Source organism: Thunnus albacares, chromosome 14 (assembly GCF_914725855.1).
Source record: "Thunnus albacares chromosome 14, fThuAlb1.1, whole genome shotgun sequence".
Lineage (NCBI taxonomy): Eukaryota > Metazoa > Chordata > Actinopteri > Scombriformes > Scombridae > Thunnus > Thunnus albacares.
In genome coordinates, this window is record NC_058119.1 from 14,913,210 (window position 1) to 14,936,952 (window position 23,743).

Consider the following 23,743-nt stretch of genomic DNA (forward strand, 5'->3'; position numbering starts at 1 on the left):
CCTCTGGTTCTCGTGAGATAACGTAAAAGAGGCAATTTTAGATATTTTATTTGTAAGTGCACATTTAATTACTTTAAGTACTTTCTTTTCCTTCAGTCAGGTCATTGATACCTCAAACTCAAAACCTTAAAGTACTTTTTTTGTCTACATGAATAAGTATATTCACATTTATAACTGAGCATTTGACCTGACTTGATGATAAAAGTTTCTGCACTGATAATCATTCAGGTGGTGTTCACGTCAGTGACCCGCTAAATCCAGATGTAGAACACACAGCTGCGTCTGCATTAACCACAAAAACCCTGCTGTCGTTTGACCTGAGGTTACAGTGAAGCCCATAGAAATAATCTATTTTTAAAATTGTACAAATTTGTGACACCTCTGACATCTATTGCTTTGATGTTTTATTGAATTTTAGAATGAACAAGAACAGGCACAGACATAAAACAAGACGGGTCTACGGGGTGCAGTTCAACATCACATATACAGTGGTTATAAGACTGCGAAGCATTAAGGGTTGCTCTACTAATTTCAGAGAAAACCGGTACACAGAGCCAGAATACATCAAATTATAATGTCTCAAGACATATCTCCCTGTCTGAGAACATGTCTATGTGTCCTTAAAAAAAGGTAAAAGAATCCAAGTAAGGGTCAGTCCACACAGATGTCCAGGAGAGGGGTACAACAGATAGGCACCACAGAGAAGCGCACAAGGGGTCAAGGTCACGACTGTCCATCCGTTTCCACACAGTTCACATTGGCCTCATTTCCAGTGGGAGGAGGGTGGAGTTCATTGAACTACAAGCAACAGATCCTTACACATCAGTCTTGACATGTACTTCTCCTAATTCAACACTTACATTTATGGTGTTACACAGAAGGAAAAAAGAAGTGATGGAGTACATGCACGAGTAGGAAACTTGCATAAATTAAATTTCTTGTTAATCCCCTGCTGTGTTAAGAGGTAGTAACCATTTCATCCAATAATTAGCAAATTTATCCATATAAAGTTTCAAAGAGAAAGTCAAACTTTCCATTCTGTAAATTTCCTTTACAGTCCCTATCCACTCTAATTTTGTTGGGGGTTCTTTAATCATCCATTTCCTAGTTATGGCTTTTTTTTACTGGCTGCCAGCAGTAGGCTGGAGAAGATACTTGTCACGAAATTTAAGTTTTGCTTTGATGGTTTTTATTTAAGCCACCAACTACTTATTCCTTATTCTTATGATACATTTTGAGAAAGAAAAACAAAACAAACAAATAAAAAAAAAAACTAAGTTTGTTGAACTTGTGGGCATAAGATCATTGGAAAAATTAAACGATTATTGACTATCAATTAATCAAACTGCACACTAAAACCAGTCCACGTGTGCACAAAAATACTTAGAAAAATACACAAAAAAGGAAAGAAAAAAAGGCAGATATCCTGGATGTGGTCGCACATGCATGAGACAGGAGTCAGAGCATCCAAACTGAACCGATGAAGCTCCGCATGCTGATCCCAGCTGCGCCCCGCCGCCATATCATAATGAACACCTGGGGACACGCCCACCCACGCGCTCTCAGCTCCGTTATTGGCCGCACGTTTAAATATTCATCAAGCTGCCCGGTGATTGGCTCAAATCTCACACAAGTGATTTCATAAAGCAAATCCTTTGGAAGTTGTGTAAAGGGAATAAGTGGGAAAAACCCTTGAGATAACTGCGGTATCCTCAGCGAAATTACCCGCCGACTGTCTCTCTCTTTCTCTCTCTCTCGCTGTCAATCGCTGGAGGATTTGTCGGGAGTTTGGGAGCGTCTCTGCATCTGTGAGTACCTGAGTTTACTTGCTGCTGCTGCTGCTGCTGCCTGTCTGGCTCTGGGTTCAGGATTAACTGTAGCGCTCCGCTGGGATTTGCTGCAGAAACAGCCGATAGAAAGTTGATCTCCGTCCTGATTTGAACGCAATAAATCACCAGTCACAAGTATTAAGACGCTTGTTCATCAGTTTTCAATCAGGTGCAGTCAGGCTGGTGATGCTGTTTTATCCTCACCTGCAATAACTGGCACGAATACTTCACACACAAAGTGGATTCCCTAAAAATAAGTGATTGCCAATGAGCAGATAGTAAAAGAGGAGATGACCGCAGTTACTTATTGCAACAATTATCCTTTTTTTGAAATTATTGTTAGCGTTACAAACTATACTCGTCCTTTTTTTATGAATTGCGTTCTGCTTTTGTGCTCTGAATATTTTGTGCATTTAAATTTAGAGTTGTAATTAGTTGCATTTAGAGTTGTGCATTTAAATTCCTCTTTGAAAAATACAAAAAGAGTAGACTGATTGATTGATAGTCAGACAACCACTTTTATTATACATCATTAATTTAATAAGGCATGTAGTATGTATCATATAGGGGGACTTGTGTGTCACTTAAAAAACAGCTATCCAAATTATCTTCATCATAAAGTTTCCCCCATTAAGTATAAAATGTTTTTTGTCACTTTTTTTGTGAAGCACACAAGGTTTTATAGTCAGCGGTTGTATTGTGTGTCTCTGTTCAGATGAGGTGTTTTACAGTCTGATATTCACTGTGTTAAATGATGGATGAATTGGAGCTAAACATTAAAGGTAATTGCTGATTGCTCAGAGTGAATATTAAGTGTAATTCAATGGGAGTAGTACAGCACTTTGTGTGTGTGTGTGTGTGTGTGTGTGTGTTCTGCAGTGGGGGTGTCCTTCACAGGGAAGAGCTCCTGGAAGCGTGTTTTGAAACTGAAGATGTTGCTGGCTCTTTGTCGCAGTGTTATCAGGATCAGAGCTGGGCTTGAACGCTCCAGAAAGCACATGCTGATGTTGCACGCTGTGGTAATGGCCTCTTAATGCCAACATAAATAACCAAATGGAAAACATTTCTCTGCCTCACACAACAAAAAATTTCCAGGGCTATTTCATGGTCTTTGACTGTTTTACTACAAACGATATTATTTGATGCCTCCTCCTATTATAGTGGGGCAGATTGTTGTTGACCCTGCAGATGCTATTCTAAAAAACCCCCCAATGAGTGCTGCAATTTGTGACAGTTTTGTAATGTCTCGCGCCTGGAAAGATCACATTGTAACTTTACTTGGGGTGTCTTGTTTCTGGAGTTTTATTGCAGTGAATCTGGGGCAAGTGTACTGTATGTCCTTGACTGGATAATATAGTAGCCCACCATTTTATCATATAGCGCTCCCCAATGGTTTGAAGCACTCATCTGTCCTTTGTCTACCTTTCTCTTCTATCAGGTTATTACTTTGTAGGGTTGAATTATTGGGGATCCTTTACTTTTTCTATGTTTTCAGGACGGACTGGTGCAGTACTGCTGTCTTATATTTTATCCTCATTTGTATGGGCTTTACAGTTCAGCCGCACACCATGTAAAAGTAAGTTTTGTCCTCTAAAACTGTATTTAAAACTGACTCCCTAAGTGTGTCTTCACATAAAAAGATATTCCTAGAGATTATACCCTTTTCCAACTCACTTTTCTTTTTACTTTTGTTCATTTCAAGTTTCCTTTTCCTATCTACCAAAGAGTATATGAGCAAGTCTGTAAAGCTGCCTTCTGTGGTCTGGAACTGCTCCGCTCATTTGTCATTACATCCTGCTCTAACGGGGAGAAACTGCCTAATCTTGAGCCCCTAGTGTTGTTAATTAACCCTTCTTGCTAACAGCCACAGTCTACATCGCTACCAGCTTTCCAAACAGCGTTATCACCGCGCTGCCTGCCAGGGGAGCTAACATCAGCCCCGGCTATATTTCTGCAGGTGTCAGTGGAGGTGCTTCCTTTCTCTGCTGCTGTGCTTTTGAGAGTATTACTCAAACAGCAATGCGGTTTTTATCTTAAATTGAATTGTTGAAAGAGATGTTAAAGAGCCATACATCACCTGGACACTCAGCAGAAAGGCAGAATCTGCAGCAGTGTGGAAGCGGAGATGGGAATGGCTCAGTGGCATTACAGATGGAATGAGTACTATGACGAAGGCTGCGTTCATAAATCCACCGGCTGAGCAAATCAAGTTGTCAGCTTGTAAACGCCATTAAGTGTGTGTGTGTGTGTGTGTGTGTGTGTGTGTTTAAAGTTTTTCAGTGCTGTTAGTGATGAGTGTTTTATTTCAGCCTTAAAGAGGTGACCTTCCTCTTTCCTTTCTTCTCTCAGGGTTGTGTCTCTTCTCTCCTCACAGTTTGAGCATCAGAAGCCCTGCCTCCACCTGCCTGCACTTCACAAGTCGATTGGATCAATTCCTTTGTGTTCACCTTTTATCTACTGACCACTAAAAGAACGATTCTACATCACACAGTCCTTTCATCCAAAAAAAGCTTTTTCAATTTAGGGTTGGTCACTGTCCCAGAGGAAACAGCTCCTCAGGTCTGTTATATCGAGTCATATTGGTTTCCCCCCTGTGTTCACTTGGCCTTTGGCTAACGCCCTGCTCCATGTATGGATTTTCTGTCCTGTAATTCCTCAGCCTGTCTGCATGTGATGGGTTGTTCAGATCTAACCCTGCAGAACGCTGATGATTGCGGTGGTATATCTTCATCTTTATGTCTGAGTATAGCAGAAATCTCTGCCAATGATCCGTTGATGTTTGGCTCACAATGGATTCGGAGAATTAGCAACACGGGCATGTGTTGCAGTTTGCAAATGTATGACTTATAGTTTTTATTTGATTCTCGTTTGCCTGAAGTGCCGGGACAAATGTGTGCTGTAATTCAGCTGAAGGATATTGTGTGTGAAACTGTCGGTGTGGTAGAGTGTGTGCTTTTCTGCAGTTGCATTGTTCTACTTTTTAGTTCAAACTAAAGTCATTGCTGCACTTTTGCTGCACATGTGAATTTTGAAATTTGAGAAAGAAAAGGCGGTTAACTTTGCAGCACTAATACAAGTTAGTTGCAGTACTAGTACAAGATGCAAATGAGATATACAGCATTATATACAGTATTGCTGTTGCAAACGGTGTGTTTTTCCCTTTAGGTGAGGATGTTGTTGTGGTTGGTTTTGTTCCTGCCCGCGCTCTCCTCGGCTCAGCGATCAGAGCCCATGTTCTCAGCTATAACCAAGGCCGTCCTTCCTCCCGACTACGACAACAACCCCAGTCAGCTCAACTACGGCGTGGCTGTCACTGATGTGGACGGGGACGGAGACCTGGAGATGTTTGTAGCTGGGTGAGAAAGGGAGAGAAAGACGGGGGAGACAGGTTGTGTAAAAATCCTACAGCATTAAACAAAGTTAGAATCATTTCAGCTTTGTGAATTGCTCCTAAATCCACAATGTCCCCTTTACTGTCCTCACAGTGTTACAATCACTGTTTAATTTTTCCATTACACATAATTAACTGATGAGTGATATCTAACTCTAAATTGGAAACTAAAATAAAAACTGCGCTGTCATTTTTCTGAACTAAAGGTTGAAGACAAAGGCAAAAGTCTTAAAGACGAGTGACGGTAAGGGTGCCCCGAGGCTCACTCAACTGATGAAAATGGATGTGATTGGATAGAGCGCCATTGATGGGAACAGTTTGGCAAGCCTGCCTCTATCCAATGAAGCAGCAATGAATTTCTCAATGCTTAACAGAATATAGATGGACGTAAATGACCCTGCTTCATAAATGTCATTTCGCTAAGACATCCTTTTCAGCAGGTATATTGGACAAGAGGGCATCAAGAAACCTCACAGAGGATGTGATTTCATTGAGGATTAGAAGAATCTTATCATGAAGAGTTTTAGTTTATATAACAGTGAAGTTGTTGACCTTCAGCTCTAAAGTAAAGCATGTTAAAATTATTATTATTTGAATTCCTGTTATACTATTATTGAGGTGTCTTACACAATAGATGCATGTGAGACAAGTCATCACTGTGGTCCAAATATTTTGTATTTTAACAGAGACTTCATTCATAATTAGATTGTATGGCACTCAGGTTAACAGACAGACAAGAGAGGAGTGTTTGAAGTGTTGATAGATCTGATTTTATGTCCTTTTTATGGCATTTTCTCCGCGTCACTCTCACTTTCATCGTCAGACTGTATAAAGAGAATCAAATAGAGTCTCAAAGGGTTTTGTACTGTATATCCAAACGTGCAACATTCAAATGATTTTTGATTACTAAAAATTAAGCTGTTGCTCCTGTTTTGCACTATTTTGAGAAGAACTGAATTTTGAGTAAGTTCATATACAAATGCAGCGACATAAACATTGTTTTCAGGATTTTTAGGCAGCATCACCAGTTACTTCTCATGAATTGTAAAACAAAAAAATAGCACTGCATAACCTAGGCTTCAAAGACCCTTCTGACAGTCTTATATAATAGAGATGTATCTGCTTGATTTTGCTCCCCACTGACAGCTACAACGGCCCAAACCTGGTGCTGAAGTACGACAAGCAGAGGAGGAGGCTCGTCAACATAGCTGTTGACAACCGCAGCTCCCCGTTTTACGCCCTGAGAGACCGTCAAGGCAACGCCATCGGAGTGACAGCGTGTGACATCGACGGAGATGGTCGGGAGGAGATTTATGTCCTTAACACCAATAACGCCTTCTCTGGTACAGTACAAGCTGGACACACACACACACACACACTCAGACACACACACGCAGGGGTTACACCTCTTTTCTCGCACAGAGACAGTGAATCAGTATGCAGATATTAAGCTTATCTCATCTTCATCAGATAACAGATAGGCTTTGTGCTGCTATTAATCAATCTGAGAGCTACAGAGCGCACACTGCCAAAACCGCTACACCTCACCTCTATCATTTTTACAAAAAACTCCTGTATCACATTTCTCACTTTCAGCCGCAGAAGCCCGCTCCACTGTTTCCTGTCACCCACGGTTCTTGTGGTTGCATAATACCTCTCTTCTCTCCTCGCAATCTTTGCCTCTCCTGAACTCTCTCTGCATCAAGGTCGGGCTACGTATTCTGACAAGCTGTTTAAGTTCCGTAATGGACGCTTTGAAGATCTGCTGAATGATGACATTAACGAACACAGAGATGTAGCCAACCGTATGGCTGGGCGCTCAGTGGCCTGTGTGGACAGAAAGGTACTACACACAGGCGCACGTACACTACAGTATATGTATATCCACACGCACAAACTCCCCAGAGTGTCTTGTGCGTACATGCATGGGTGCTTCTGTTTGTTTACCAGTGATAACTCATGCCCTGCCTACGCCGCCCTTCTCAGCATGTGCTATGACAGTTCATTTGGGGGAATGGTGTGCCATTTTCTCTCTTCTGTCCATCGCACCAGTGTAATTACAGAAGCCAGGGCTCGTTTGTTTTATAGAACAGCATACGAGGGGAGGAGTGATGACTGCACACTACTGCTTTTCTGCCAGTAGCATTTTCTCTCTTTCTCTTTCAGTCTCTTTTCCATTGTTTTCTTCCACCTTTTCCACCTCCTTTACTCTGGTTTTTTTCTCTCACTGACTGATTCACCTGCACTCTTTCTTTGTCTCTTATCTCACACACATGCATGCTGTTCTCACTTCCAATCAGGGTACAGGGATAAAGAAGGTAATAGTGGGGCGAGGACAGTAGGGATTTACAATGGTTTTTTTTTTTAAAACCACAGTCCCATCTCAGTGAGCACTGATAGGTTGTGCAGCTGCCAAACCGATTGGAAAGATATCTACTTTTAATGGCATAATACTTTCAGAGCAAGCCAAAACCCTGATGTGTATTCTTCCATGGTAGCTCCAGTGGAGAAAGTGAATACATTTTCCTATTACTGAACAAGTTTTACTAGAACACATTCGGAGCAACAACAGAGGCCAAAACCGGATCGGCATGTTGTGAAATCGGTGACGTAACTAATGTGTTTGCTCTTGTTTACTCATAAATAAAGTGTTATCACTTTAAAAGAGGGATAATTAGTCATCCAACCTTTTCTCCTATTCTCCTTGAAAGCGACGTCCCATAAGTCTTACACAAACTGATGAAGGTGACATATTGAGAGGTCTCACATTGAAGTGATAGATAGGTTCGCCTTGCACTGGCAGGCAGCCTGGAGATTTCAGAAAAAAAGTGGATTTCAGAGGGTTTAGAGACTAATTGAAATACCTGTGATGAAAGAGAAAATACACAATTTCTTAAAAAATGAAAGAAATCACGATGGCCACTAGCATTTCTTCTATTCAGCCCTTCTCAGTAATAGCTGATGTAAAGGGCATGCAGTAGTATATCCCTGCATGCACTTTGCAGGCATACACGTCACACTACTCGCAGCGCCAATTCCACTGACAGAAATTAGCCTTGGGTGAAGACTTATTGAAAAATCGTTGACTTTTAAGTTTGTTAAGTAACTGCCAGTGGCCTTCAGTTCTTTTTTTATTGTAGTTCAGTCTCATTTTGTCAAGTACTGAGTGTGTGTGCGTGTGTGTGTGTGTGTACCCACTCCTCCCACCTCGGCGAGCAATAACGTGATGCTTGATGACATTTACATCGACCGGTCTCATTTACGTTTCACGTGTTGTATAAATATAGTAAGGTTAACACAAATGGTGAAACGGCGTGTATGTGTGTCCCTTTGCATGTGTTATTATGTGGTATTGATTGAAATATGTTGGGCCTGGTAGGAGAGCTCATTGAAATCAAGTGTGTAGTCTATTAGCGTGGTTCCGTCTGTGAGTTTGTGTCTGCAGGGACTCTGACTGATAATGGAGTGTGAAATTAATCTCCAAAGGGAGGCAGAGGAAGGAGTAGGGGGAGAGGCTGAGGAAGAGGGGGTAAAGGGTAGGAAACAGGGTAAGGGGAGATAAAGGAGAAAGAAACTGTTTGATTAGGAAAAGGTGAAACTATGATATAGCTTTACTGCTTTTCAAACACTACTACAAATACATAAATGAACATCATGGCTGCACTAGGTGCATGTCACCTAGTGCAGCCATGATCACCTTTATCCTTTCAAAATGAAAAAATGCACATTTTTATATCTTCAGTAGGAACATATGTGGCTTAGAGCCACAGACTGAGAAAGTCAGAAAGTACTAAGAGGCGCATTGACACATTGTTGGTTTTGGTCTTTTCATGACATTTAAGAAGAATATAAAATATCACCAGCCTAATCCTCTAAGGAATCAGTTCACCTAAATGACAAAAAACATATTTCCTCAGTTATTGCTAATGATATGGAACCATGTAAATAATTTTGGTCTTATGTGTCCATGTTTTGATATATCTGCTTCTGAGATTTCTGCCTCCAGTCCAATACAATGGAGATGAATAAAATGTTGTTTATGGTGTTAACAACACTGGAAAAATTACATAAAAAAGAAAAACAGCAATTTGTTTTTCCATAAACAATGTGGCCTGTTTACACAGTTTTCATGGGGACTATTTCTTTGGTTGAAAATAGTTCCAATGAAATCTATTGACACTGACATCTGTGGATTATACACAGCAACAAAGAAATTGTTTCTGGACAGAAATGTTGCTGCTGAATTCTTTAAACGCTATTTTTTTCCAATTCTGTGAACACCACAAATGAAATTGTCATCATACATCATAAACTGTCCTCCATTGTGTTGGGGTGGCAGCAGAAATCTCAGAAACAAATATCTCAAAACAAGGGCAAGACATGGCTAGATACCACTGACTCAGTGAGAAAGTGCTTTTTTGTAATTTGGGTGAATAGATTATTTAAAAGCTTTTTCTGAATCATGAAATGTTTTGTCAACTCTAGACGTGTTGTTTCTGGTTTCCTATGACTCTACTTTTATAAAGTGTAATAACGAATGTAATTGTTGTTCCCCCAGGGTACAGGCCGTTATGCTATCTACATAGCTAACTATGCCAGTGGCAACGTGGGTGACCACGCACTCATAGAAATGGATGAGACTGCGAGCGACCTCTCACAAGGCGTCATTGCCCTCTCCAATGTGGCAGAACAGGCCGGAGTCAACAAGTTCACTGGTAGGTGTGAGTGGCTTTTTATTTGTGAAGAAATTACTGTGTGTGTGTGTGTGTGTGTGTGTGTGTGTATGTGTGTGTGTGTGGGTGGGTGATGCAGACGATCGCTTTATGATCACCCCGCACTACTGGTTCCCCAGTCTGATTTACACAGACATCTGCAGGGGAGCATGTGCTTGTTGTACCCACAGAGTCTGAAATATAGGACTCTAGTAAAGGAGAGGGTAAGAGAGACGGGAGGTGAGTAAGAGAGAGTTGGAGTGGTGCCAGGCAAGAAAAAAAAAAGAGAAAGCGAAAGAAAGAAAGAGAGTGCGATGAGTGTTAGCGTGAGAGAAGAAAGAGAGTGTTAGTGGGCTCTTTTGGCTCTGTCAGCTGTTTACTCCAGTCAAAGTCACAGGGAAGAGAAGGGGAAGGGCGACGCACACATACATCAGACCAGCTCAACGGTCCAGAGATGGCATCTATCACAGCCTACCATGGTTCCCCCAGACTCCGTGATATGGAGTCCAAGTATGCGGATGCCACTATAGCTCTGTGTTCTTTGTGTATAACTAGCCCTCACAGTCAGTCTGTGAAGAGTTTATGAGAGAAAGTGCAACAGAAACTGTGTTTTCTGCAGAATTTAAATGGTTTAACATTGACAGGAAGCTGTTATTTTGCAGATTTGTCTTAAAATTGGTTCTGACTAACTCAGTGATTTGTTGGTATGAGGATTTAAATGTGCAAAAAAGAAATGAGCTGGACAGCACTGATGGAGTGGCCTATTTTAGTTGAGAAAGAACACAAATAAATCTATCTTCAATCCACAACATCCTCTTTTTAAGGAGTTTTACATTTTCCTCTCTAGTAAGAGATACAAGCTTCTCAAAATTATGTGACATGTCATTTTTTATGTATTCCAAACACATTTAATTCAAATAAACCCCACACAGCCTTGGACCTTAACTTATGCTTATTCACCGCCATTTTTTTTCCACATTGACCTTCTACTGTAATTTCTTTTGTGTCTATAGTATTCACCCTTTTAAGGCCTTTTACTGTCTTATGTTTAATGTGTTTTCATTGGTTTTTTTTAAGCTGTTCTGCTGCAAAAATAATTTCTTCTTGTGGGGGAAAAAAAGATTGAAGACTGAAGTTGCCATTTAAATGCTTTTGAAACTGAATAGATGACCTTGAAATTGATTTTCTTTTTACTTCAAAAATAGCCCTGAAATTCCTCAACATGTCTCAGCGCCTTTCCTTGCTCGAATAAACATTTCACATCTTTATAGAAAAAACATGCGATACCTGATTTGGTACTGAAGAAAAAGAACAACAATAAATGACAATATGAGCAGTTTCACCATGATTTGTTGTGTCTTTGATAAGAGAGACAATCATGAGTAAAAAAAAAAAAAAGCTCTATGATGCTTTATTGTAACCAGTCATTGAAAAGTCCTTGATGTTGTCCAAGTAAGCTTTGGTAATGGGTGATAACTTTGTATTTGAGTGTAGCAAAATCAATCTTCATCATCCTCCAACATGCAGGATGTCATCTGATCCACCAGGGGGGCAGAGTGAGCCGGGGCCAGAACTGCTGTGAGTGATAAACGGTAGATGGCTTTGTCATCAAACCGCCGTTAATCAGAGCAGAGGGACAGTCAGTAAAGTTGTATATCTAATGGTTACACATCTCTGGAGAGACATTAGAGGTTTATGGCTGTAGGGGGCGAGTGATATTTGTCTGGGCTGATGGAGCGGCCCAATAAATCATGAGCGAGTCCTGACTCACAGCACTGATTCTGCATACTGGAAGGGCAATCAAAGCCCTTTCAACTCCATAATTAGACTCCACTGGTTTTAGATAAGACACTTCAGCGAGACACTTCACTTTATAGAATGTCATTGGAAAATCCTGAGATGATCTTGAGTGTGTACTGAAAAGGCAAAAAGAGCTTTTCATAAGGTGAAAATTACTGTTAGTTTTTGGTTAATGCAAAAGATTCTCAGTACGTTTTGCGCCTTTGCGTTTATGTGTTTGTGTTTTAGGTGTGTTTATCTGTGTGTGTGTGCGTGTGTGTGTGTGTGTGTGTGTGTGTGTAGCCCATCAGCATCAGTGTCTGTGTCAGCAGAAAGACCTGCTCTGCTCAGAGGAAATGGCCTGGAAAGTCAGTAAATGATCTCTTGCTGTTCACTTTTGTCATGGAGCCTGATCTCTCTCCTTGTATTCTCCCTGTTGTTTCACCTATCCTGCTTCATTTTCTCTTTACAAATTTTTTCGGTTCACCCTCTTTTTAGCACCCTAATTTTCTTTTATTACTGATTCTCGTCTATATTCGTCCCTGTTTCTCTTTTTGTACAGGAGGGCGAGGGGTTGTAGTGGGGCCCATTGTAAGCCAAACCTTTTCGGATGTGTTTTGCGACAACGAGTATGGTCCCAACTTCCTCTTCAGGAACAACGGAGATGGAACCTTCACTGATGTGGCGCAGCAGGCTGGTAAGAGGAAGATACACAATTTCATAGCAGATCATAGCTTTGTAGATCAGTTCATTCTAGACGTATTATGTGAATCTTGTGTAGCAACAATACACATAGGAGGCTTTATTGCATACAAAAATGTATTAATATGTCATTTTAGGAGTGGAGGACCCCATGCAGCATGGCAGAGGTGTGGCTCTCGCAGACTTCAACCGTGACGGCAAGACAGACATTGTGTACGGCAACTGGAATGGACCTCATCGCCTGTACATGCAGCTGAATAACCGCAAGCAGAGGTTCAAGGTGGGTCAGCCTGAAGGTGCTTCCTAGGTCTCGTTAGCAATACTACATGCACACAAACACCAACAGTTATCACACAAACCTGTTGCAGTTAAACGTCTCAATAAGCTTTGTTTGTACGACGTGTTGTCTGACCACATCTAAAGGAAAAAGCGTTTGATCCGAATGACTGCTCTCGAAGGCATCCGTGACTTGCTTTTACTCGTGGAAAGTGACAGAAGCAGTTGTGTAAAAACTGAAGTGAGAAAGCTTGAGAAAGAAGTTCAAACACTGCCATCTTTCATGCACACACACACACCTGGCCAACTGCTGTGTGAGGTGGGTGTGACTGGGATTTTCTGTTTCGGAAAGTCACATAAATTCCACTCAAATTCCATCGGAAAGGAGGTTTTAGACACTGTTATTGATTTGACGAGGACTTTGTTTGACGCATGCTGAGCTTTTAGACAGTCTACTCACCTAAATTGCAACACCCCCCCCAAATACGGCTGTCAACAGTTAAGATATGAACTATTTCTTGTGTTTAAAGTGTTTAAAGGTGGATCTGTATAACTAGCACTGATTGATAAAGTACAGTCTTGGTCACTAATGATTCCTCCATCACATTATCAGGTAAAGCCACTGATGGAGGAGAGTTTGAGTCAAACGTTGTGCTTCTCTCTTTTTCTCCCTCTGATCAGAATCAATGTGTAATGAACAAGCAGCACAATAACAGCAAATCTCACCTCGAACACACAGGGTTATCAATGCTAATGGATGGATAGTGAATTAGCACTGGCTCAATTTGGGATTTAGTGGAATTTAAAGACAGCCTTGTGGTTGATTTATTCAGCGATCATATAGACAACTGCTGTGAGACCAGCCAGCGTTGTGCACGAGTTTGTGTAGTGCGGTAAACTGCGGCAGGGACAGAAACGGGCTCCGCTGCGTGTAAATCTGCAGAGGTTTCGCGCTCGGTGATCTATCTGTCAGCACCTGTGACCGCATCCTTTACCAAAGAGATAAACGTCACAGGAGACATCTTTATAGGGGTCAAATAAGGGGTTAATGTGTGATGCTTAGCCCAGAGACAGTTCCATCAGCATCTCACACACACACACACGATATGCTCACACACACATAGAGAAGACAAATTGAATTAGCTGTTCAATGTTTTTTTTAAACCAAGATTGTTAAATCACAAGCCCACAACACATTTAAGACCCCTTTCCCCCCACACACAAGCTGACACTCCCACTAGCCGTGTTGACCTTTGGCATGCATAATGAAGCTGTTGTATCACTCCAGTAAACCGCTAATTAAATTGGGCTGAAACAGCAGCTTGCCTGGGTAGTGGAAAGTGCCGATTAGGTCTGTTTGTGCTTTAATTAAAATCTATGGCCGGGGTTTTCTTCGCAATAGGTTTAACACACACACACACACACACACACACACACACACACACACACACGCACAAAAAAGCCCCCCAAAAAACACTCACACATACTTTTATATTTAAATAGAAAGAATTACTGAAGTAAGAGCAGGAGTCCTTTTGTAATAAATGAATATTCCAACAAATCAGATTTCTGCCATAAAAATACGAGTCAAGTACTATATTTCAAATACACACTTAAAAAACAAATACTTATAATATTTACAAAATATTTAAAAATCCTTGTAGTAATAATTACAAGGATTTTTTAAAATAATATTTATATATATATATATATATATATATATATTAATTTTTAATAATGCTACTTAAGTTGTGTATTTGTTACTCTCTAGTTTAAGATACATTATATCAAATTATGTACCAAATATACCTTTCCTCCCTTCTTTCTCTGCAAATCTCATGTTTCCGTGCTTCATATTTGTTTTAGTGAGACTCACTTTCTTTCTCTGTATGGCACATCCATCCATCCACCTAATAATGTAGTGAATGTAAAACTCTCCCTCATGGCCTCAGTTGGCCATCCCCTCTCCTTCACCTGAGAAGCAGAAGGTCACTGTGGGCAGCCCCTCCTCCCGCGGCTTTATGAGCCTTATAATTAAAACAGGGAGTAAATACTGGAGGGAGTGAAGGGCTGCTCTATAACTCTTTCCAGACTTATCACCGTGTCACTGAAGCGGGGAGATATCCGTTACTTTCTCGTGCTAAAACTCCTCTGCTGAGAAGACTTTTTTTGGGGGGGGTGTGGGAGAGCTGCAGTCTATTTTTCTGATGCCAGAGGATGTAAAAATACTTTTGCTCTTATCTTTGGGCTTTAGATAAAACTCTTATCCAGAGTGATGTACAGTGAGGGAGTGAGCAGGTGACATATCAGTGTCTGACTCAAGGACTAGACACTTATTATTGATGATTATTGATGGACATGTGTGTTGTGGATATTGAACTAGTGACCTTCATGTTATGGAATAGTCTTTGTAGCATCTGGCTGAGCTCACACTACCTGTCCACTTAGTTTACACATTACAGGATGTGGAGCAATAAAGCTGAAATAAAAACAGGTTCTAGAAAAATTGATGTTAAAATCTTCAAAATTCTTACTTTGACAACATTTGAGGCTCTGTGTATGACTTTGCCATTGTAAAATGTACCGCTGTGGTGCTCTTGAGCAAGGCGCTTAACCACCCTGACTACCCAGAGAAGCTGCTCAGTGACCGACAGACCAGAAAAAACTTAATCAACCACATCTTTCCCATTAAAAACAAAGCAAGTTTTTAGAAAGGCAAATCAAAGCTTTCACAAGTATAAAGAATAACAAAAAAAGACGAAATGCTTATGAAAGTGTGGGATTATTACTAAATAACCCTAAATCTATCCCTAACGCACAACGAGACAATAACAAATAAAGTAAAATATGTTGAATTTGCATTTATAAATAAAAAATGAAAAACAAAAAGAGGCATACATAAGTTTATGTTTGGTGTAAATTACATGTCTAAACATAGCAATAGTGATGATAATCTCTCAAACTTGTATGAGTGAATCACTTCTGTGATAAGAATTTGTCATAAATGCTCCTGAATCTGCTGCAAATCAGCTTTATTCTGAGTATTTTTCCCTTCACGGAGAAATATTCCTGCGTGTGTCGGCTTCTGTACGTGTGTGTAGTTTGTGTGTTTTGCTTTTTTCTCAGGACATAGCATCCCAGAAGTTTTCTATGCCATCCCCAGTTCGCACTGTTATCGCTGCAGATTTTGACAACGACAACGAGTTGGAGGTCTTCTTCAATAACATCGCCTACAGGGGCCCCTCCGCTAACAGACTATTTAGGTACTCATTCACTCACACATACATGCACACATGCCGTACGAGTATGATAGTAAGTTTTAATAGCACGTTGATGATGAGCTTAATGGACTACTCATGTGTCGTGATTTAATATTCTGAAACTGGGCTTGGAGGCTGAGAAGAATTTTAAATTCCCAGCCAAGGATACTTATCGAGTCTGGCATCCCGCCTCCTCCTCCACACATGAATGAATCTTTCATTAAGACAGTATTAGGTCTCTTTTTGGCGCACGGTTTGGCTTCCTCTATAGATAATATTAATGAACTCAGCTCTCAAAATGCAATACATGATACATATCAATTGTTCGAACTTAACAGTAGAATAAACTCATCCTGTCTGAATAAAAATCTGATCTGGCATATTTTTCTGAACAGGATGCAGAAGTCATGATGAATGTTGCCATGAGCTGGTGGGTCAATTCATACTGAATATCAATAATCAGTTTAGGCCCCAGAGATTTCCTGGATGAGAATATTCCTGCACGCCAGGTTATTGAAGGAAAATTTTTCTGGGCACAATGATGGTCTGACAGGAATCACTGCTCTGGAGCCCGTGGCTCTGCCTTCGTCTGGTATGAAGATGAATCAGCTAATTTAACTCTGCTCTCTGGCACCGAAAATACAAGCTCAAACTATAGTGCCAAAGCTCATTAATTCAATACAACTAATCAATATTTAGCTGAGTTGAGAGGTTTAACAGCTAAGATCAGCACATTAGTGCACTGTGAAATAAAAATAATACTTAAAGAAAGTTTGATATTGAAAAGCTTTATCACTACAGGTATGGTGGTGGTCACTGTTTTATTATGGGTGATTCTTTCCAAACAGTGATACACAAAGCGTACATAGTGAAAAATGATTGTTTGCTATTTCTGTATGTCATGTTAATTTGTATAGAGTGTAATCGAAAACAACAAATGTAGACCAAAGTGCTTTACAGAGAGATCAGAGAAAACATAAAAATTATAATAAAAATCAATAAGTAAATATGATTAGAGCTGCAACAATTAGTTGATTACTTGATTAGTTAATAAAAATTTATTTTGATCAGATAATGATTTCAGTCATCTTTTAAAGCGAAACTGCCAAAAATTTGCTCATTGCAGCCTTCTCGAATCTGAGAATTTTAAGCTTTTCTGTGTAGTACAGTACACTGAATATGTTTGGGTTTTGGATTGTTGACCAGACAAAACAAGGCATTTGAAGACGTTACCTTAGGCTCTCAGAAATTATTGACATTTTATAGACAGAAAGATTAATTGATAATGAAACCCTAAATTAACTTGAAAAAATAAAAAAGTAAAGCCCTAAATAAAAATAAAAAGTATTATGTATTTGTGTGTGTGTGTGTGTACATTTTATTTAGGTTTTGGGTGTGCGGGCTATGTGAGTTATCTACGGTGTATATAGCATCTATAATTGAAAAAAAATTAGTATTTATACTGATTCTGAATGCTATGTTAGATTAAATTGCAGTTCTATATATTCATAGTGGCTGTGTTATTAATAAAAGTTTTACAGAGATGTATTAAGTACCTGCTGTGTTGCTGCTCTGGCAGGGTGAGCAGGAGAGAGCATGGAGACCCCCAGATAGAAGAGCTGAACATTGGGGAGGCATCAGAGCCAGAGGGACGAGGAACTGGTGAGTCTGGAAGAACATGAATCAGCATGAATGATCACACAAGACAACAGTACCAACAAGCCTGAAATAAAGCTGCTATTCCTACATGGTCCCATTGGGTGGCAGCAGAGCTCCACTAGGGATTTAAGTCTCCCTAGGTGCTTCATAACAGGAAAAAGACTTGTTCCACATAATTAGGTCTGACTGTTGAAACATTATGTCCACATTTCCCTGCATCAGGATAATTAATGTAATATAGGCTGTTTCCTGAAGTGTTTAGTTGCATCATTACTGTGATGGATCTCCAGGAGCTGTAGCCACAGACTTTGATGGTGATGGGCGCCTGGAACTGCTGGTGTCTCACGGTGAAAGTGCAGCGCAGCCGCTTTCTGTCTACAAAGTCAACCAGGTGAGTGTTTGTGAGACTCATTTTGAAAGCCTCAGAATCAGTCTGACACTCAGTAAGTAGCGCGATCTTATCTCAAACCTTCCTTCTCTCACTCGGCCTGTGTCTTAGGGCACCACCAACTCATGGCTGCGTGTGATTCCCCGGACCAAGTTTGGTGCTTTTGCCAGAGGAGCGAAAGTGGTGGTGTACACCAAAAAGACGGGTCCACACACACGCATCATTGATGGCGGCTCCGGGTACCTGTGTGAGATGGAGCCTGTCGCACACTTTGGCCTTGGTAAGTCTGTCTTAACAGACAGAGCAACTGTTAGAGGCATCAAATGTATCACTTCTTGGTTATGGGATATCTCTCTAATCACATGGGCTGTCTTTATTAATTAATCGGCTGATTATTTTTATGATTAATTGGCTAACTGTCAGAAAATGGTAACAATTGCTCAACACAATTTTTCAAGAGCTCAAGGAGATGTTTTATCTGATCAATGGTAAAAAAATTCAAAGCTACGATATAAAACATAGAAATGACTAGTGAATGTTTCTGCTTGATACTTAAACAACTGATTCTTCTTGATTTAGTTTCTGTTGATCAACTAATAAATGAATCAACCTATTGTTTCAGCATTTCTCTCTGCTGCAGCAGGGTAGAGGGTAGACAGATACTGAGACAGACAGAAAGACAAATGGACAGAATGAGCAATACCGAGAGTAACGGTGAGAAAGAAAATACAAGCTCCATGTGGAAAGCATTGCTTTAATACTTCCAGCCTGATTGGGCACCCATGGGAGAGTAAGTTGTCTGTGGGAGGGAGCTGGGTGGACGAAAGGGGAGAGCTGGGGGACAGGTGCTGCTGCTGGAAGCCAGCCTGGTTTATGAGGAACTGGCTCCTTGTCTCCGACTGCCCCCCCAAGACAGTCAGCTGGGGGCCATCCAGGTCTAGTAGCCCACCCACTATTGCTCCCTGAGCCTGTTCATTATCAGGACTGTCCAAGCACAGATCAGCTCTGGAGGCCCTCTGTTGTAATGCCTGATTACTTAGAACATACTCTAATAGCAAACTCTCCACACCGTCAGGGCTTCAGAACAGACCTCCACACTTCATTGTCCTGGCAGATGTGAGATACACTCCCCATCACTAAATGACAGGGAGCAAAACAGGTGAAATATTCTTTGGCTCTCAGGCAGCACACCTGCTGAGTAGATCGCTGTCTGGCAAGGTAACTCAAGATCTGTTTACATTAGAAATGCCACTTTAATTAAGGGCTGCAGAGGCTCTCTGGAGCGGGGCTTTCTCTATGCCTGATTAAAATAGTTAATGGAGAGAGAAGAGAAAAGTGGCACTCTGTGTCTGGTAACACTTTTCTTTAACTCCCCCTGTTTTGCATTTATAAGCAGTATATAAACAGTTATTAAACGTTTATAACACACTATAATGGAGTTGTATGCAGATGTAACTCATCTTGTGGGCATCCTTATCTTGGTGATACTATATAAATAGATAATGAATCATAATTAAATAAGTAATCATTGAGATGTTAGAATTGTTGGCAAATACTGAACATTAATAAACACAATGTCCTTATATCTGCTTACATCAACATTATAGCGTGCTATAAACCATTTACTAAATGTATTATGTGTATTAATGTATTATGCTTTTCAATGCTATACAGGGGCACTTTAAGTAGTGTGTTACTCTGTCTCTCACTGTGTGTGTATCTGTGACAAAGAGATTAAGGAGAAAGCTTCATGAGAACAACCCATGATAACCTCCAGTGTGCATTGCCCTGTATGAGCCTTCAAGAATCACCATCACCATCAGTCAGACATGTGAATGTTTTTTTGAGTGTGCTGTGTTTGTGCTGTATGTCTGACCAGGTAAGGATGTGGCCACCAACGTCGAGGTGTACTGGCCAGACGGCCGCTCAGTCGCCCGACCCCTGGAGCCATCAGAGATCAACTCTGTGCTGGAAATCCATTATCCAAGAGACGAGGAGGAAGTCACTCCCACTGTGGAAATAGAGGTACAGCAGTGTTTCACAGTGATCCTAAAACAACTAAAACATTCTTATACTCTGTAGGAAATTCTTAACTGTTATGTGCAGGATTTGAACATTTGCACAACATAGGCCGCATCATTTATTATCATCAATAAAGATGTTACAGAATAGCTTCAGTGCATCCTTGACAAGGATTCTCCAAATTTCTTGGATTGTACAAGAAGAATGAACACCATTCTTCTAAAAGATATCCCCTCATTTGGTGTTTTGATGATGGTGGTGAGACACACTCTCTAATGTGTCAGTAAAAAGTCTTCTAAAGGTGAACAGTTGTGTTGAGATCTGGTGGCTGTGGAAGCCACAGCGTATGATTTACACCAGTTTTTCAAACCGTTCACCAATCATCCCAGGAGAGACTTCTCTCATTAGGTTAGAAACATTTCATCACAGAATAAGGTGATCGCTCAGAATAATTTTGTATTGATTCTTACTACCTATATTGTTATTGTTGTTTCCCTGCACATTAATCAGATTTTTCTTTTATTTGTCACCCATCCGTATAAATCAAATAGTGGATTTAATTAATTTTATTGTGTCTTGCAGTGTGGTCATGGGTTTGCCCTCAATGAAAATGGCCGCTGCACTGGTAAGTGGAAAAGATTTATCTGTTGACGACTTTATTTTTCCTTGTATCAAAATCCTTAAAAAAATGTCTTTTCCTTCCCTCGCCTCCCTACCTGTTCTTCAGATAAAGATGAGTGTACCCAGTTTCCCTCTGTGTGCCCCTCTGACCGTCCCATCTGCACCAACACATATGGCAGCTATAAGTGCCGCGCCAAGAGGAGATGCAACCAGGGCTTTGAGCCCAACAATGATGGGTCAGCCTGTGTGGGTGAGTGGTCCTGGCAGAGTCAGGGTAGACTTAGCTGGATTACCAAGATCAGGAGAACAAAGGAAGCACTGCCAGAGAACGAGATGCCTTAAGCTGCCTTAATTACTCTGGTTTTGAATAAAGGCTTAGAGGTGCTAACATTCCTCTGACCGTGTCCCCTCTCTGCACCCCGCTGTCTTGCATGACTGACTCCCCCATGTGAATGAGCTCTCTTTCAGCCATAAAGACAAAGATGTTTGCTAACTTTTTCCTGCCCTCTGTTTCGCCTCTCTCTGCAGCCCAGGTGGCTTACTTTGGGGGGACGCGGTCATCTGGGGAACGCAAATGGTCGGGCCTATCCTTCTGGCTGCTGTCCGTCTCTGTGCTACCACTTGTCTCTTCTCATCTCCAGACTGGACTACTGTAGCTGCCGCTCTCCTCTCCCCTTCCTGACTCTCCACTGATGAACGGGGATGTACAGAAACTCTCGGAGCAAACTTTTCACTGAAACGTCATCTCTTCCTCCTCTTCTTCCTAGAAAAAACTCTCTATGGATCTGTGCTATCTTTTTCCATCAATTATTTACAATCTTGCCCACTCCTTACCGCTACTATGTGTCACCTCTTGGCTCCCAGCCACCTCTGGACTATAAAAAAACTCACAGGGAGCATGCTCGCTGGGAGCTACGGGGTTCAGAACTAACCATATCACACCCGCAGAACTGCAGCGTATAAACCTCTGCACATACAGCAGACAGATCTACTGGCTCCACAGACCACATTCATTAGAGACACGCTGAGGCCCCATCTGTATCTCCACAATGCCGCTATGTTAATCCTTACAATGCCACACTCATTCTTATTATGAGCTTACTGGGATGCTGAGGAACACCAGGTCTCCAAGCTTTAGGTTTCGTGTGTGTGTGTTGCGTCCAAAGAGGCAGTCGGGTAGAGGAACATATGACAGACCATCTGTCTCAGATGGTAGGTTACATTTCGTTACCGATGAATAATACAACAGCACAGTGAAAAAGATAAACACAAGTGTATGTTTGTGTGTGAGCACAAGAGGAGGCAGGAGCAAATGTAGTTTTAAGTACAGTAGCTGGAAGGTGTACTTAAATCCAACTACATTTACCATAGTTTTAAAAGGTAGAGCTGCAAGATGTAAATATTAAATGAGCCTTCCTGTTGAGATAATGTTAATTTATTATTTATTTCCCATCTTCCAGTCTTAATGAAATAAAGTTTAGGTAACAAGAACAAAAAGACAGAAGGAAGAAGATTTTTTCATAATTTTCCTGAAATTAAATTATGTTCTTTAAAAACACGTCAAACAAAACTCACCAGTCAATTTAATGAAGCTCTTGTGATTTTCTTTATGTTTTACAATATACTCATCATGAAGGCCTCAGTATATACCAGTTTAAATGTACAAATTTAAAGTTTTGAAGCACAGGAGCTGGGAAGTATACTTGAATCCATCATAATTTATTTAACAAATTTGAAATCATTTACAAATATATTACAATGGTGGCAATGTTCTTTATTTATGTTTACACATCACATGAAAAGACCAAAATCAACAATGCATTAGTCAGTCGTTCAATGCTGTCTAACTTCCCTACCCTGTCTGTGGCACTGAAGTCATGAATCTTTAAAAATGCATTTTAAATTAATTTCATAATAAATAATTTCCTAAAACATCTGGGGCACTGTAGTTTTAGTTGATGTTGCTCAAAAAGTAATAAATTATGTTTTTGTTGGAAACAATTTTAGCTATGGATTTGGTCTGCCAGTATGTGGGATAGACTCAAAATAAACTACAGTGTGGCTCACTGATGTGTTTTTAATGGCTTTTAGTAAATAATGGACGTCTATGGCACTACAGTATATCAGACATCACTTAGGCCTACTGTACATAGGCTTAATATGTTGTTGGCTTTGTTTTTTTCATTTCATTTATTGACAATAAGAACAATGTAGATGTCCACCAGCTCACAATTTTTAACTGTTAATATTAATCTTAACTTAGTTTTTACTGCTCACATTCCTATTTAAATGAAATAAAGCTCCAAGAAAAAAGACATGAAGACAAAAGAAAAGAGATGAGGACATTTTTGGGTCTGTGCTTTTCATAAAATTAAAAAAAAAAAGAACTCTGTAAGGTGAGCTCATGAATAAAAGAACGCCGGAGTCTTTAACAAACGCTGTTTACTTCAACAGGCTAACAGGAAATCAAAACATAGGTCTCAGTAGCGGCATAGTATTGTATATTAAGTAGTAGCAATCTTGACTCTCTAGCTCTCTATACAGTGTCTCAACTAGTACCTGCTTTACAGGGGACCTATTATGCTTTTTCCTATTTTCAGACATGTATATAATGTCACAATGTCGAATGTTCATGTGGAAAGTGGCCAAAGTGTCAACTAATGAGGTAAACATTTGGAAAAGTTATCCCTGTGAGCAAAAAGCACTGGCTTCAGACTGCTCGGAACGCTCAGTTTCTCACAATTTTTTCTACTTTCAGCCCAAGCTGACATCAACTCGTGATGGATCGCTTTACATGGTCATCTGCTCCACGTGCAGCGCATGAGTTCACTGTTTTGGTCCACTAACATTATGGCGTTTTTCCATTGCTTTGGGGGTAGTCACACCAAGCCATGACTTCGTTGAACTGGCATGCTGTGAGTGTTTTTCCATTACACGGCATGGCAAAGTAAAATAAGTACTTTACCTGTTGGAGGTGTGCTAGTTATCTGCAGCTCTACATCAAACATCATCATCACTGTGGCTGTTTCTGCTTGTACTATTCCTCCCTGCATTATTTCTAAATGATGCGCTGAACAAATAGCTCCAAGTATGTCCATATATTG

At 40.5% G+C, this 23,743-nt stretch overlaps 2 protein-coding genes across 6 annotated transcripts in view; one reads left to right on the plus strand and one right to left on the minus strand.

Moving 5' to 3' along the window:
• The first annotated feature begins 396 nt into the window (after positions 1-396).
• crtac1b (cartilage acidic protein 1b) lies at positions 397-23,615 on the plus strand. Of its 4 annotated transcripts, none has more exons than XM_044373001.1 (15): positions 397-2,848; positions 3,325-5,185; positions 6,367-6,563; positions 6,927-7,063; positions 9,779-9,935; positions 12,274-12,408; positions 12,551-12,693; positions 15,816-15,952; positions 17,529-17,611; positions 17,899-17,999; positions 18,108-18,276; positions 19,876-20,021; positions 20,601-20,643; positions 20,746-20,889; positions 21,168-23,615. In XM_044373001.1, exons 2-15 carry the CDS (start codon positions 5,001-5,003, stop codon positions 21,293-21,295), a joined length of 1,905 nt encoding a protein of 634 aa, XP_044228936.1. In that variant the 5' UTR covers positions 397-2,848; positions 3,325-5,000; the 3' UTR covers positions 21,296-23,615. The 4 variants fall into 4 exon arrangements, with proteins under 4 accessions (XP_044228936.1, XP_044228935.1, XP_044228934.1 ...); XM_044373000.1 differs by having other exon boundaries at positions 397-1,808; positions 2,709-5,185; XM_044372999.1 differs by having other exon boundaries at positions 397-1,808; positions 4,995-5,185.
• golga7bb (golgin A7 family, member Bb) overlaps positions 17,544-23,743 on the minus strand; it is a 210,159-nt gene continuing 203,959 nt past the window's right edge. For both annotated transcript variants that reach the window (XR_006407140.1, XR_006407139.1), the window contains exons 9-10: positions 19,873-20,007; positions 17,544-17,617 (exon numbers count right to left, since the gene is read on the minus strand). The gene's annotated coding sequence lies outside the window, so the exon portion shown is untranslated. The remainder of the gene's footprint in view (positions 17,618-19,872; positions 20,008-23,743) is intronic.

What these genes read in the sequence shown, in the direction of transcription:
- crtac1b (XM_044372998.1), top strand. Translation starts at nt 5,001, where the DNA reads ATGTTGTTGTGGTTGGTTTTGTTCCTGCCCGCGCTCTCCTCGGCTCAG. An exon ending in TGGCCTGTGTGGACAGAAAG is followed by an intron (nt 7,064 to 9,778) that starts GTACTACACACA and finishes TTGTTCCCCCAG; the next exon opens with GGTACAGGCCGTTATGCTAT. An exon ending in ACCGCAAGCAGAGGTTCAAG is followed by an intron (nt 12,694 to 15,815) that starts GTGGGTCAGCCT and finishes CTTTTTTCTCAG; the next exon opens with GACATAGCATCCCAGAAGTT.